General features: G+C 44.8%; 1 protein-coding gene across 1 annotated transcript in view; it reads right to left on the bottom strand.

Annotated features, from left to right (window-relative positions):
• Nucleotides 1-13,745, bottom strand: part of nfixb (nuclear factor I/Xb) — a gene marked incomplete in the record, with an annotated part of 110,906 nt that overhangs the window by 81,739 nt on the left and 15,422 nt on the right. The window contains 1 exon segment of the mRNA XM_030350166.1: nt 11,841-11,876. Coding sequence (XP_030206026.1) covers nt 11,841-11,876 — 36 coding nt within the window.

Below are 13,745 nucleotides of genomic sequence, written 5' to 3'. Positions count from 1 at the left end.
GAGAGAGAGAGAGAGAAGAGAGAGGAAGAGAGGAGGAGAGAGAGAGAGAGGAGAGAGAGGAGAGGAGAGAGAGAGGAGAGAGAGAGAGAGAGAAGAGAGAAAAAAAGAGTGACAGACAGGAAGAACAAAAGAGAGAAAGAAATAACTACCTGGCAGAGCAAAGTAGTGAATAGGACTGGAGGAGTTAGGAGGAGAGGAGAGGAAAGGAGGAAAGGAGAGTAGGAGGGTGAGGAGGGCAGAAGGGATGATGAAAGAAAGAAAGATCCTCTAAAAGCAATCAAATGTGGTAATTAATTTGTATTTATATTCCTAATTAGAATTGTAATTAAGTTTAATATAATTAAAGTAACCTCAAACAACAATGATGAATCCATGAATCCCCAGGTCAAAGAGTAGCCAGGTAATTAAGTAGTATGGTTGTATATAATATATATATATATTATATATAATATATATATATATATATATAATATATCACTAGTTCAACCATGTTAAATAGACGCTTTCACAACCATCTCAGAGCATGTCAACTCTAACCTCCTAACTAAATAGGAAAGAGAGCATGGTGCATCAGTGGATGAGAGGAGGGAGGATTGAAGGAGAGGAAGAGGGGGAGAAGGAGGGGAGAAAGAGAGGAGGAGAGTAGGGGGGGAGAAAAGGGGAGAAGGCTGGGGAAGAAATGCCAGTCAAGGAGGGAGACAGAGGAGCAAATAGACACGCACCCACACACGTATGAATGCACACGTACGTACACATGTGTCTGTGTCTGATTGAATACAACCCTTTCAAACAGACCAAAATATGAACAAGAAAGTAGAATATCACAGGTCAACCTAGGTTCAGACCTCTTCCTGACCTGCTGGACCACTTCCTCATCTTAAGGATGAGGGTACTAATAAAGTTTCAGATCTGTTTACCCGTTGGCTGCAGAGTTGTACTGATAAAGTTTCAGATCTCTTTAACCAAGGGGTGCAGCTTTACTAATAAAGTTCCAGATCTCTTTCACAGTGGAGTGCAGACTTATACCAAAGTTTCAGACAGGCAAAAGTGGAACAAACCTGGACCCAACACATACTTTTACTCTCACTATGATATCAACAATGATAGCATACCGTAATACAACTATCTGTAGTTGTTCTTCATCAATTTCCTCCCTTTCAGCATTCGAACATTTCCATTAGAAAATTCAAGCATAGATATAAATATATTCTTAGGTACCCACTTTAATCAGTCATCTGGTAACCTACTTGGGCTCTATTATAGGTTTTATAATTCTGCTGGTTGAATCCAACATTTGGTAAAACTGCGATTCTATTCATGTTCTTCATCTGGCGGCCATCTTGGTTCAACCTTGGTTCTGGGCGCGGGATGGGTGAGGGGACTGAAAGCTAACGTTTAGAACCGAGAGGGCCGCTCGCTGAGTAAGGCCCATGGGTCCAGGGTTCTGTAGGACCAGAGATTGGGAGTGCCCCGGCAGGGCATCATTATGTCAGGAGACAAGGCCGTCTTTGTTCCAACAGTGGAGGGATTGTCTGGGCCAGAGTCCCACCAGCGACATGCTTCCCGGCCCACTCCCAAAAAAAAAAAATGCAGATTTCACAGATTCTCCGTTGCAGACACAGCCGTACGCGGACATATATGGGGGAGGATACACGCACGCACGCACCACACACACACACACACACACACACACACCACACACACACACACACACACACACCACACACACACACACACACACACACACACACACACGCTCACACACACACACACACACACGCTCACACACACACACACACGCTCACACACAAAGACAAAAAGTCCACTTACTAATCTTCACAGACACAAAGATACGTGCACACACACGCAAACACACACACGCACACACACACACGCACACACACACACACACGCACATACACTGATAGACGCACACAGACACACAGTTTCCTCTATGTTTGTCAAAGTCATCAAGAGATGAATTACTGAGTGACTTTCTGTGTGTATAGTCAAAGTAACATGCACACATTTTCTCTCACACACACACAGAAATACACACACACACACCCAAACAAATACGCACACCCTGAATGTGACACTGTTTCCTTCACAGAGCTTCAGGCGTGGGGAAGTTCGTCTCAGGTGAACATCCAAGATGACAAAGTACAGTAGAGATATGAAGATAGACTGTGTTACAGTAGAGATACAAAGATAGGCTGTGTGGCAGCAGAGATATGAAGATAGATTGTGTTACAGTAGAGATACAAAGATAGGCTGTGTGACAGCAGAGATATGAAGATAGATTGTGCACAGTAGAGATATAAATTGTAGAAATATGAAGATAGACTGTGCTACAAAAGATATACATAGATAGATTGTGTCACATTCTAAATATGAAGATTGACTGTGATGATATGATAATATACTGTCTCATGCAACACTGCAGTAGACTAGAGACGTAAAGATGGATAATATTACAGTGTAGATATAGAGCTGCCACAGCTAGAGATAGATAACGCTAAGATAAATAGCTGAATATCATGTCACATGGTGTCCGTGATGGATCGGCTTTTACAAGAGAGGCTCCGGCCCCCAGTGGAGTAAGAGTAAGACCTGCCCACGTGCCATGGGGCCAGGCAGGGCCCGGCAGCAGCCCAGAGGGCCGCAGCTCATAAACACAATAAGGAGGTTATGAAAGAGCCTGGTTAAGTCCCGGCTAGCGTCCTCGTAGAGCAGAGAGGAGGAGACAAACTGCTGGGCAAAGGGGCCCTCTTTGGGACAGTTTAACATGCGGGCAGCAACTGATGAATAGCCAATCAGATCGGTTTAACCACACTGGCAGAAGGGCTTGAGGGGAGGGGAACCGCCATTTTGATTCACCGATGACTTGGGATTGTTTTATCAAATTCTCTGGCGTCGCCGAGAACGCGCCACTCGCTAGTTCCTCAAACGTGAAGAACTCAAACGACAGGGCCGCAGGATTTAGAACGAAAGAGAACCATGTTGAGGGATCTATAAGGAAATATTTTACTTGTGAATGCCGGCTGTGTATGTTGAAGACAGCTCAAAGAGAAATGAGCTAAGGGTTTTGTTGAAGGTTGAATGTGAGTAAGAGTTTGGCGCTCTCTCCTCCTTCCTCTTGACATTGGCTGACACTTAGTGGTAACTCCACATTATAAATCTGAGAGGAATGGAGTACGTGCATGTTAATAAATTAAGGGGAGGGAAAACCTAATACTGTCCAGTGTAATATATAGTGTACTATATGGTTTATTATATAGTGTGATATATAGTGTGCTATTTTGTGCAATATATTTTGTAAATATATTGAAGTATAGAGTGTACTCTATAACAGTACACTACATAGTGCAACCCCTACACTAAACGTGTGCAAGCGAAACCTTAGGTTGTGCTCAGTTCCCTGGTGGGCCGTAACTCGCTCGGAGCTGCGCCGTACAGGTGCACAGAGCAGAACCAAAGAAATGTTCAACTCAAAAAGTGAGGGCGGATAAAGAAACTAAAAAGTCTTACTCAATAAATATGAGAGGTTTATTACACGGAGTTCAGTTGGGTACCTCAAAATGGCTGCTCTGCGTTCGAGCGGGAGCGCGTAATGGCCGTCATGTTGGGGTTCCTAGAAAAAAACGGGCTCCCTCCAACACGGCACTTAAATTCACTTTTTGGGTTGGAATTCTTCCCTCATTTTTTCTCAGCCCATATTTAATCCGAAGAAGTTTGACTTTTCTTCTTAATTGTTTCGTGGCTGCGCGATCAGATGACCAGAAAGTTTGTCGGAAAAAAGCGAACGCATCTATGAAGTTAGATTGTTTAAAGTAAGAGCTCAACTGACACGATGAATTTATAACCCCTCGAAGCCTCCAGCATAAGGGGGGGGCATGGGTGTGTGGTGTGTGTAGAGGGTGTATATGTGTGTGTGTGTTTGTATGTCTCTGTGTGTGTGTGTGTGTGTGTGTGTGTGTGTGTGTGTGTGTGTGTGTGTGTGTGTGTGTGTGTGTGTGTGTGTGTGTGTGTGTGTGTGTGTGTGCGGGTGGGGAGAGTTTTGTGGAGTGTGTTTGTGTGGTGTGTGTGTGTGTGTGTGTGTGTGTGGGTGTGTGTGTGTGTGTGTTTGTGACTGTCTGTGTGTATGTTTGTGTGTGTGTGTATGAGGGTGGGGGGAGTGTTTCGTGTTGTGTGTGTGTATATATGCGTGTGTGTGTATACATCTGTGTGTACATATATTCATGGGTGTATATATATGTGTGTGCGCTTGCTCGTGTGTGCGTGCTATTCTCCCGCCTGGTGACATCATAGCGTTGAACGCGAGCCCATCTGTGTTTTATATTTCTGCGACATGAACTTGGATTTTCACTGGAACCATACACTCTGGGTCTGCGCCGCGCTAGCTACTCATGGAGCCATCTCCCCTGAGCTAAACACTGCGGAGCTTATAGCCGTAGCGTACTGTACACAGCATAGCGTAACGCAGCATAGAGGACAGCATCTGGGTCCGACCAGGGCCGAGAGAGAGAGAGGAGGAGAGAGAGAGAGAGAGAGAGAGGAGAGGAGTTTAGGTACACAGAACCCAGTGACCGCGGAGCAGCGGTACACACACAGACACACACTCACACACACACAAACACACACACACCACACCACGATCATCCCCAACACACACAACTAGCGCACCAACCCATTCACATACACTTAACTATACTTGAGCAAATTATGGGTTGAATTTAGAGAGGTTATAATACACTACACAGCACTACACTAAACTATAGTACTATATAGTCAACTTTACCATGCTGTTACATTTAAAATAGTTTCCTCAACTGTGTTTTCCGTCTCTATAAAGTCTGTATGAAAAACTGTTTGAGTGTACACACGCACACACACACACCACCACACACACACACACACAACACACACACACACACCACACACACACACACACACACACACACACACACACACACACACACAAACGCCACACACTCACCCTCATTCATAGCACACAGCTGCAGGGCGGGCTGCAGAGTTCATGTCAGGTGAAGATTATGCAATAACAGTGTAATGTTACTATATAAACCACAATTATTTCATTTAAATTTATATAGAAATATATTAATGTCATAATACTGTCAATAAGTTTATCTATATATCTATATATAATCTTTGTATTTTAAATATTAAGTATATAATACAGATTAGTATAATAAATCTATAGAACATTTTACTATAATAAATATTAGTATATAATATACTAGTATATGATATATATATATATATATTCAATATATGTCTTCATAAAAAAAGGGTAAAATATAAAAATTAGTACATAATATATGATCCTATCAATATAAAATGAGTATAATAAATAATAGCATATTTGTAATATATATATGTACATATAATGTTACGATGATAAATAAATGGTATATATATATATATATATATATATATATATATATATATATACTATAGTAGCATATACTATAGTATAGAATTATGCAGAAAGAACATTAGTAAGAAGTAGTAGTATTGAAATATATAGTATATATTGAAATGTTCATAATGTTGCTATAATTAGTATAATTTTAAAGATCTATAACACTATCCATCATGAGTACCGATTTTAAGACGCATAATGGTACTTTAATAAGATATAGATTTAAATATAATGTTACTATAATAAAGTATGAGTAAAGCTGTATTGTTTAATGAGTATAGAGGTATAATATTATGTTTTCCCTGGAGAGAGAGAGAGCGAGAGCGAGAGAGAGGGAGAGAAAGTGAGAGAGTGAGAGAGAGTCAGCGAGAGAGACATTTGGTCATGCCAGGTTGAGATATTGATATTTGTTCTTTGTGATCATCTTTCTGTCTCGATTCCCCTGCCCCTCTCTCTCTCGCTGTTGCTCTCTCTCTCTCTCTTTCTCTTTCTCTTTCTCTCTCTCTCTCTCTCTCTCTCTCTCTCTCTCTCTCTCTCTCTCTCTCTCTCTCTCTCCCTCTCCCTCTCCCTCTCCCTCTCTCTATCTCTATAGTTCACCCTTTACATTGCTACCTCTTTCTCCCAGCTCTCTCTCCCTCTGTCCAGCTCTCCCGCTCTCTCTCTCTGAAATCAGGTCACAAATGTTTTCGTTACTGTTTGACTTCTGGATTTTCCCTCAAGCTCCGCCCCCTCCCTCCTTTACCCCGCCCCAACGGGGGAAACTTTTTCCCTCCAATTTTAACCTCTTAACTTGCGATCTAAACTTCTCACCGAGTTACAACAACAACCGTGTGCAGTACAGTAACTGTAGTTAGTATTGCAAATATCTTATAGATTATGATCACCAAGGCCTTTATATGCCAATATCAAATTGGGTTTGAGTACTCCCTCAAAACCTGATTTGGGGCTTTCTCAGTGCCCTTTTCTGATTGATATGATAATATTATAATACATAATATTAGTGGAATGTTATTGTCATAACGAAATTAAGTTATAAAGGAATGGAGGCTTCTGGGTAATGGAGTCACCATCTGATCCAAACTCGCCAACCACCATTGTTCTGAAGCTCGCCTTACTCTTGCACGCAGCGCACACACAGACTAACAAATGACCGCACGTACACGCACACACCCTACAGACACACACAGGCACACACACACTCTCCACTTGGTTTAATACTATCAGCCTGCCGAATGTGTGCGTGTGTGTGTGTGCGTGCGTGCGTGCGTGCGTGCGTGCGTGCGTGCGTGCGTGCGTGCGTGCGTGCGTGCGTGCGTGCGTGCGTGCGTGCGTGTGTTTTAATGGGTATAATTGCCTTTGCAGTCGTCCCCGGCTGTGCTGACTGCTAACAGTAATGCTAATGCTAGCCTTGTTCTCAGACTGAGAGAAGTTGTCCGACATAAGAGGGCAGAGTGTGTGTGTGCGTGTGTGTGTGTGTGTGTGTGTGTGTGTGTGTGTGTGTGTGTGTGTGTGTGTGTGTGTGTGTGTGTGTGTGTGTGTGTGTGTGTGTGTGTGTCTGTGTGCGTGTGCGTGCGCATGTGGCGCATGTGATGGGGTAGAGTACCATACAGGTTAAGAGTCAATGAACTGCCACACACATTCCCACACACACACATATGCACACACACACGCACACACACACACACACACACACACACACACACACACACACACACACACCACACAGACAGACAGACAGACAGACACACAGACAGACAGACACAGACACACACACCACACACACACACACACACACCACACACACACACACACACACACACACACACACACACACACACACACACCACACACACACACACAGTGAGCTGTGATGTTGGGTGCAGGTGTGATTTCCAGATAGAGTCCAGCATGCTAGCCTGGGTCTCGTGTGCATAAGTGCACGCAGGTGCAAGACGTGTCATGCACTGTTCAGCACGGCAGCATCACGCACACAAACACACACACACACACACACACACACACACACACACATACACACGCACACATGTGGCAAGAGCCCAACACCTTTACCACTAGGCTGCTCTGCGCCTACATAACAACAAACATAACATATTACCGTGTTATGAAATGGTGTCACCTATAAAACATTACCAACGACAATAAAACCAACAAAGAGACTGGGGGAATGCTGGTATGACTGGATCGGCCGGTTCCACACCAGTCAGAAAACACTGTGAATATTCCTCTGTACCTCACTTCACATTCTCATCATGATTCAGAGCACTTAACAAGTATAGCATATATATTATGAATCCTGAAGTTAATGGTTTGCCACAATTGGTACAAATATATTATATATTGACCAATTTTGACAAACCGTTTCCTTCATATATATAGACCAATTGTGACAAACCGTTTCCTTTATACATTTATATATATATATATATATATACAGACCAATTATGACAACCGTTTCCTTCATACATTTTTATATATATATATATATATATATATATATATATATACAGACCAATTGTGACAACCGTTTCCTTCAGGGATTGCATATAAAATATAAATATATATCTTTGTTTGTCCGACCAGTATATATATCATATACGTATACATAAGTACAAATACACAGAGAATGGAAAGCACAACAGAAGTGAAGATGTGGTAGAGAGTGCGTCGTGAGACTCTGTCTGGGGCTGAGGGCCTCTCGTGTTACAGCCAAGCTAATCCTCTGGCTTTGTAGCGCGCCGCGCGCCGTATAAAGTTAGCCCCTGGTTCAGACGGACGGGCGCAAGAGGCCGGCCCGCACGCCCGCCGACCTTCAGGCGACCCCGCCGGGCGCCGCGGTTACCACATCCCCCGTCTATTCTGGTCGCCAGGGACGATGACCGCCGTGAAAGAACGGATCGCGTTTAAAACCTGTGTGTCGCACTTTCCCTGAGGAAAACGCACACACACACGTACACGCAATTGCACGCACGCACACACACACAAACAGACAAACACACACACACACAGACATTCAGACACGCACACACTGGCCTAGACAAACACAAAGGTATACGCGTCGCACGCACACACACACTTTCAAGGACTCCTTATCTTCAGAGCCGCTCAGACTCATTAGGGATATTCAACTCATTAGATATTACTCTTCTGCTATTAATCACATCATAATCGTAGCTAACCTTTGTTTCTGGGTGGTTTGGGCTTCCGTCATACGTATATTACGCTGTTAAACATCACCTCTCCCCCTCTCCCGTCCCTGACGTTCTGGGTTCCTTCTAAAGGTTCTCCCCGCTGGGTTTGGAAGGAGGTCTTCTAGGTCCTTTAAGGGCTGAGGGTTTGGAGACGAGGATCCATGAAGCCTCTTGAGAACCGGACGGGGAATTAGGGGTCTTTCATGCCAGGGACCCGCTGCCGGTATCCCAGTATACTTCAGTACACCCCGAAGTCCAGTAAGCTTTATTGGGGTAGATATTGTACCGCACCCCAGCACGACCCGGAGAACAGTGCCGGTCCACTTGAGTCGTTCGCTTGTACGGTTTTATTCGGGTGATGGTGCTCGGGCCAGGATCAAATCAATACCTAATATGAAGACGCCCCAGGGCCCAAGGGCCAGGGGCTAATAAAGTAGTGTTGAACTGAGGGGTGTGTGGAGGATTTAGATGTCCAACAGATCCGGGCGGACGTGTTAAGGCTCACGGTGGAACGAGAAAGAGAACACACACACGTACACACCTATAGGCACACACACACACACACACACACACACACACACACACACACATGCGTTCACACCAATGAACCGCACACACGCACGTACACCTAGTCACACACACACACACACACACACACACACACACACAAACACACACACACACATACACACACACACACACACACACACACACACACACACACACACACACACACACACACACGTATGTACAGACCAATAGGAACACATACACACGTGTGCTGCACACCTGTAAACACACACACACACATACACCTTTATAAGCACACAGACACACACGCACACACACACGCACACACACACACACACTAGACACTTATAACCTCAGACACACACGTACGCACCTATAAGCACACACGTCGTCGCGTACACTCCATTTAAAACACAAACACACCTATAATAACACGCATGTGTACATACCTATATATCAATGTACTTCATCCCTGTCTCCCTGTTCCGATACGATACAGACAAAGTACTCTGTGTATTTTGTGTATCTTCTGTATATTCAGGCTCAACTATTGTGTGTGTGTGTGTGTGTGTGTGTGTGTGTGTGTGTGTGTGTGTGTGTGTGTGTGTGTGTGTGGTGTGTGTGTGTGTGTGTGTGTGTGTGTGTGCGTGTGTGTGTGCGTGTGTGTGTATGTGCGTGTGCGTGTGTTTAGAAACCATGACGACAGCCGAACATATCAGAGGTGGCAGAAGGTCTGGAGCTGTGGTTTGTCCTGCTTGGACATCATAACCCGCATACACACACACACACTTTCTAACCGAACACATACTCACACTTCCTAGCCAAACACACACTCATACACACACTGCTGCTCAAACACAAACCCAATGTGCACACAGTCTGAATCATGGCGCCCAAGAGGTGTGCACACATACGCACACTAGCACACGGTATGAGGATGAACAGTGCTGCTCCACCTCCTCGTCCATCAGAGCTCTACGGATCATATTGACCACCAATGGCTGCTCAATAGCAGCAGGCATCATGGGTTGCTGGGCAGAACGCTGCACCCACAGAACACATTTAGTGGAATATTCACTACATGTCTATGTGGGACACACACACGGGCTAATGTGTATGCATGCACCAGCATCCATTCACCTTTGGTGTCCAGCAGGCCCTGCAGTGTGTGCATGTGTGTTTGTGTGTGTGTATTCAGACTGTGGTTCCATCAGATTTTAATCCTCTGAACAGCTGTTCCAACTCATTTTCCAGGCCTAGGGAAGCTGGGCGAGAGAGAGACAGAGAGAGAGAGAGAGAGAGAGAGAGAGAGAGAGAGAGAGAGAGAGAGAGAGAGAGAGAGAGAGAGAGAGAGAGAGAGAGAGAGAGAGAGAGAGAGAGAGAGAGAGAGAGAGAGAGAGAAAGAGAGAGAGAGAGGGACAGAGACAGAGAGAGAGAGAGAGAAAGTGGATGGAGAGTAATGGTGAATGGTGAGTCTGAGACAGAGACAGAGAGAGGGACAGAGAGAGAGAGAGAAAGAGTGACAGAGAGAGAGAGATAGAGATTTCTGTTTTTAGCGAGAGAAAGAGAGAGAGAGAGAGAGAGAGAGAGAGAGAGAGAGAGAGAGAGAGAGAGAGAGAGAGAGAGAGAGAGAGAGAGAGAGAGAGAGAGAGAGAATTGGAGTGAGAGATAGAAAAAGTATAAGGTCTCTCTAAACAGGCAAAGATGTGTGTGTGCGTGTGTGCGTGTGTTTGAGCATGTGTGTGCATTCATGCATGTGTGCATGCGTGCATTAGCGTGTGTGTGGGGGGTTCTGCCTTGTGGTCCGTGTGTGAGACTGGGTGATTGGAGTCAGAAGTCCTAATCAAAACAACGATAACATTAATTAATTTCCCCCTCACATAAACAGACGACCTCACCACTGGGCGTCCCCACGCTCCTCCACACACTGATACAGAGGGCCGATGACACACCACATTACACATCCTCTTCAAAGTGTCTCACACACACACACACACACACACACATAGACGCACACACCCTACCCATACACACACGCCCACACTCACTCAGACACGCATACAGACACACACACACACAAACACACAAACACACACACGCCCCACCCCCACACCAGAGAGACATACGAACAGGCACACACTAATAATAGGATTTGTGCAAGAAGCTCCTCGTCCAGGTTTGTTCCACAATAAAAGCATGTCTGACTTCCATGTGGACAGCTGATGTCCAATTGATTGATTTAATAGATGGTCTGGATGAACAAACCCAGGCCACTTGTCTTTTATAATTTATTTTAAACTTTTCTACTTGAACTCAGATGTGTTACTTTTAATGTTTAGAATCGACCAGATAAACGGCCTGATATTTCCAAGACGTTTACATGTGTGATTTGAACGGTCCTGAAGGGTTGTCGCTCGCGCTGTGGTTAGCCACCGACTACGTGAACACACGTGACTATGAATGCGACTACAAACTGCTTGCCGGGGCATCCCACTCGCCCCTATCTCTGCCAATGCCAGATAATTCACAACATTCATAAAGACCTAACTTTCACACGCAAACATGATGAGGTGGGGAATTCAACACGCACACGCACGCAACCACATACACAGACTCACACACGGTTTAGTGGATAAGAGGGAGAGACTTACCACTAAGGCATTGTTTAGAAGGTGAGTAGGGTAAAACTGGGGGGTAAAGACCAGGCGCGGTGTCCGGCGGCGGGAAAGCAGAGGAAAGGAAGATGTTAAAATGACGCACAGGTGAAAATAGCGTGAGATGGAAAAATATGAGACGCATGGTGAACACAGGCCAAATATATACTCGAGGCCGATAATGACGTCGCCAAATGTGGGAAATTTGTATTTTATTGTGAGAAACGACTTTTTCATGATAGACGAACAAATGGCGAAAAAAAACGTCTTATTTAAAAGGGCAAAATACAAAGACCCAATGCAATAAATAAACGTACACACACACACACACACACACACACACACACACACACACACACACACACACACACACACACACACACACACACCACACACACACACACACACACACACACACACACGTGGGTCCTCAAACTAGATTTTACCACAAGATGTCCGCGGTTTATTCCTATGCATTTATACTCGCACGGCAACCAGCCTCGCGCGCCCTGAACCTGCGCGTATGCTCCCCGTCTCCCTCACGCGCCACGTGCGTCTATTTCGCAGCCAGTTTTGTTTCCTCAAAGTTAATAATTCATTCGACTGTTTACACGTGATGTCGCATCCGAGGTTCAATCTCCCGTTTTTCCTTTTTAATTATTAACAACAATTAAATCAATAGAAACACGCTCCAACAGTACCCACCGTCTGCAGACACGGAACATATAACTAATCAGAGTTTTCTAGAAAATATGAACAAAGATATAGGCAATATAGGCCTACATAAAGACTATTGTTGTATGCTGAGACCGCAACTTTCCATCACTATAGCCTGCACTCTTTGGCACGTGCGCAACATGTGCGACTGGTTACCTCGCTGCGCTATTGGTTCTGCAGCCAATTAGTGTTAATTAGGGAAAGTGGGGAGCGCGCGACGAGAGACGCAGGCAGCGCTTCTTTGTCTACACGTCATTGCACTAGATATTTAGTTATTGATCAAATCTAGAACTCTACGCTTTTCTGCTGATATAGTGTGATGGGCAGAGGGTGCTGCGGTCGTGAGGAAAATTACTAAACGTTGCGAGAATAATAATCGTAATTCATCTGTAATACATATAGCACGACGGAGATGTTTATGATATAAGCCTAGCTCGGGTCTCTTTAACAACATGTCTATAAAGAGAAGCAGACCCGAGGCGTGTGTTCGGCTTCCCGGGGGTCGTCTTATCCACAACACCGCGGGCTGGTGTTTTCCTGAAGTGGGACAGACACCCCGAGAGAAGACAAGCTACATACGGTCTCCGGTATGTAGGCCTACGGTGTTTATTGCTATAGCATAACCTGTAAGCCCACTATAGTGTATATATCTAACTAAACCCGGAGGACTACTTTAGTGTTTATATGCTATAGCCTATAAACCGTAAGCCTACTATAGTGTGTGTGTGTGTGTGTGTGTGTGTGTGTGTGTGTGTGTGTGTGTGTGTGTGTGTGTGTGTGTGTGTGTGTGTGTGTGTGTGTGTGTGTAGAGCTAAACCCGGATGACTAATAAAGCGTTTGAACGCTAGCCTAAAGGAACAGGAATACTTCTGTGTTTATATAGGCCTACATCATGGTAAACCCACAGGTCCACTTTTGTGTATACATACACGTAGGCCTGGTGAAGAGGTATCTCCACTAGAGCCGGTACAGGACTGAACCGAGTGGATATGAAAACCAACCGAATGATTACGCCTAACTGTTGTGTGTTTGATTGGCCCTCGCGCTCCGAAAGGAGTGGAGGCAGAGCGCGTTGGGTTTTAAAAACGTCGTTAAGAGTTACGGCCGCGGCTGCCCGCTTCAAGTTGTCCTTATAAAAACTGAGGAGAGTTTCAACTATTCATGTAACTGCGCACATATGGTATA

The sequence above is a fragment of the Gadus morhua genome, chromosome 2 (genome assembly GCF_902167405.1).
Source record: "Gadus morhua chromosome 2, gadMor3.0, whole genome shotgun sequence".
Lineage (NCBI taxonomy): Eukaryota > Metazoa > Chordata > Actinopteri > Gadiformes > Gadidae > Gadus > Gadus morhua.
This window is presented reverse-complemented; position numbering and strand designations above follow the sequence as displayed.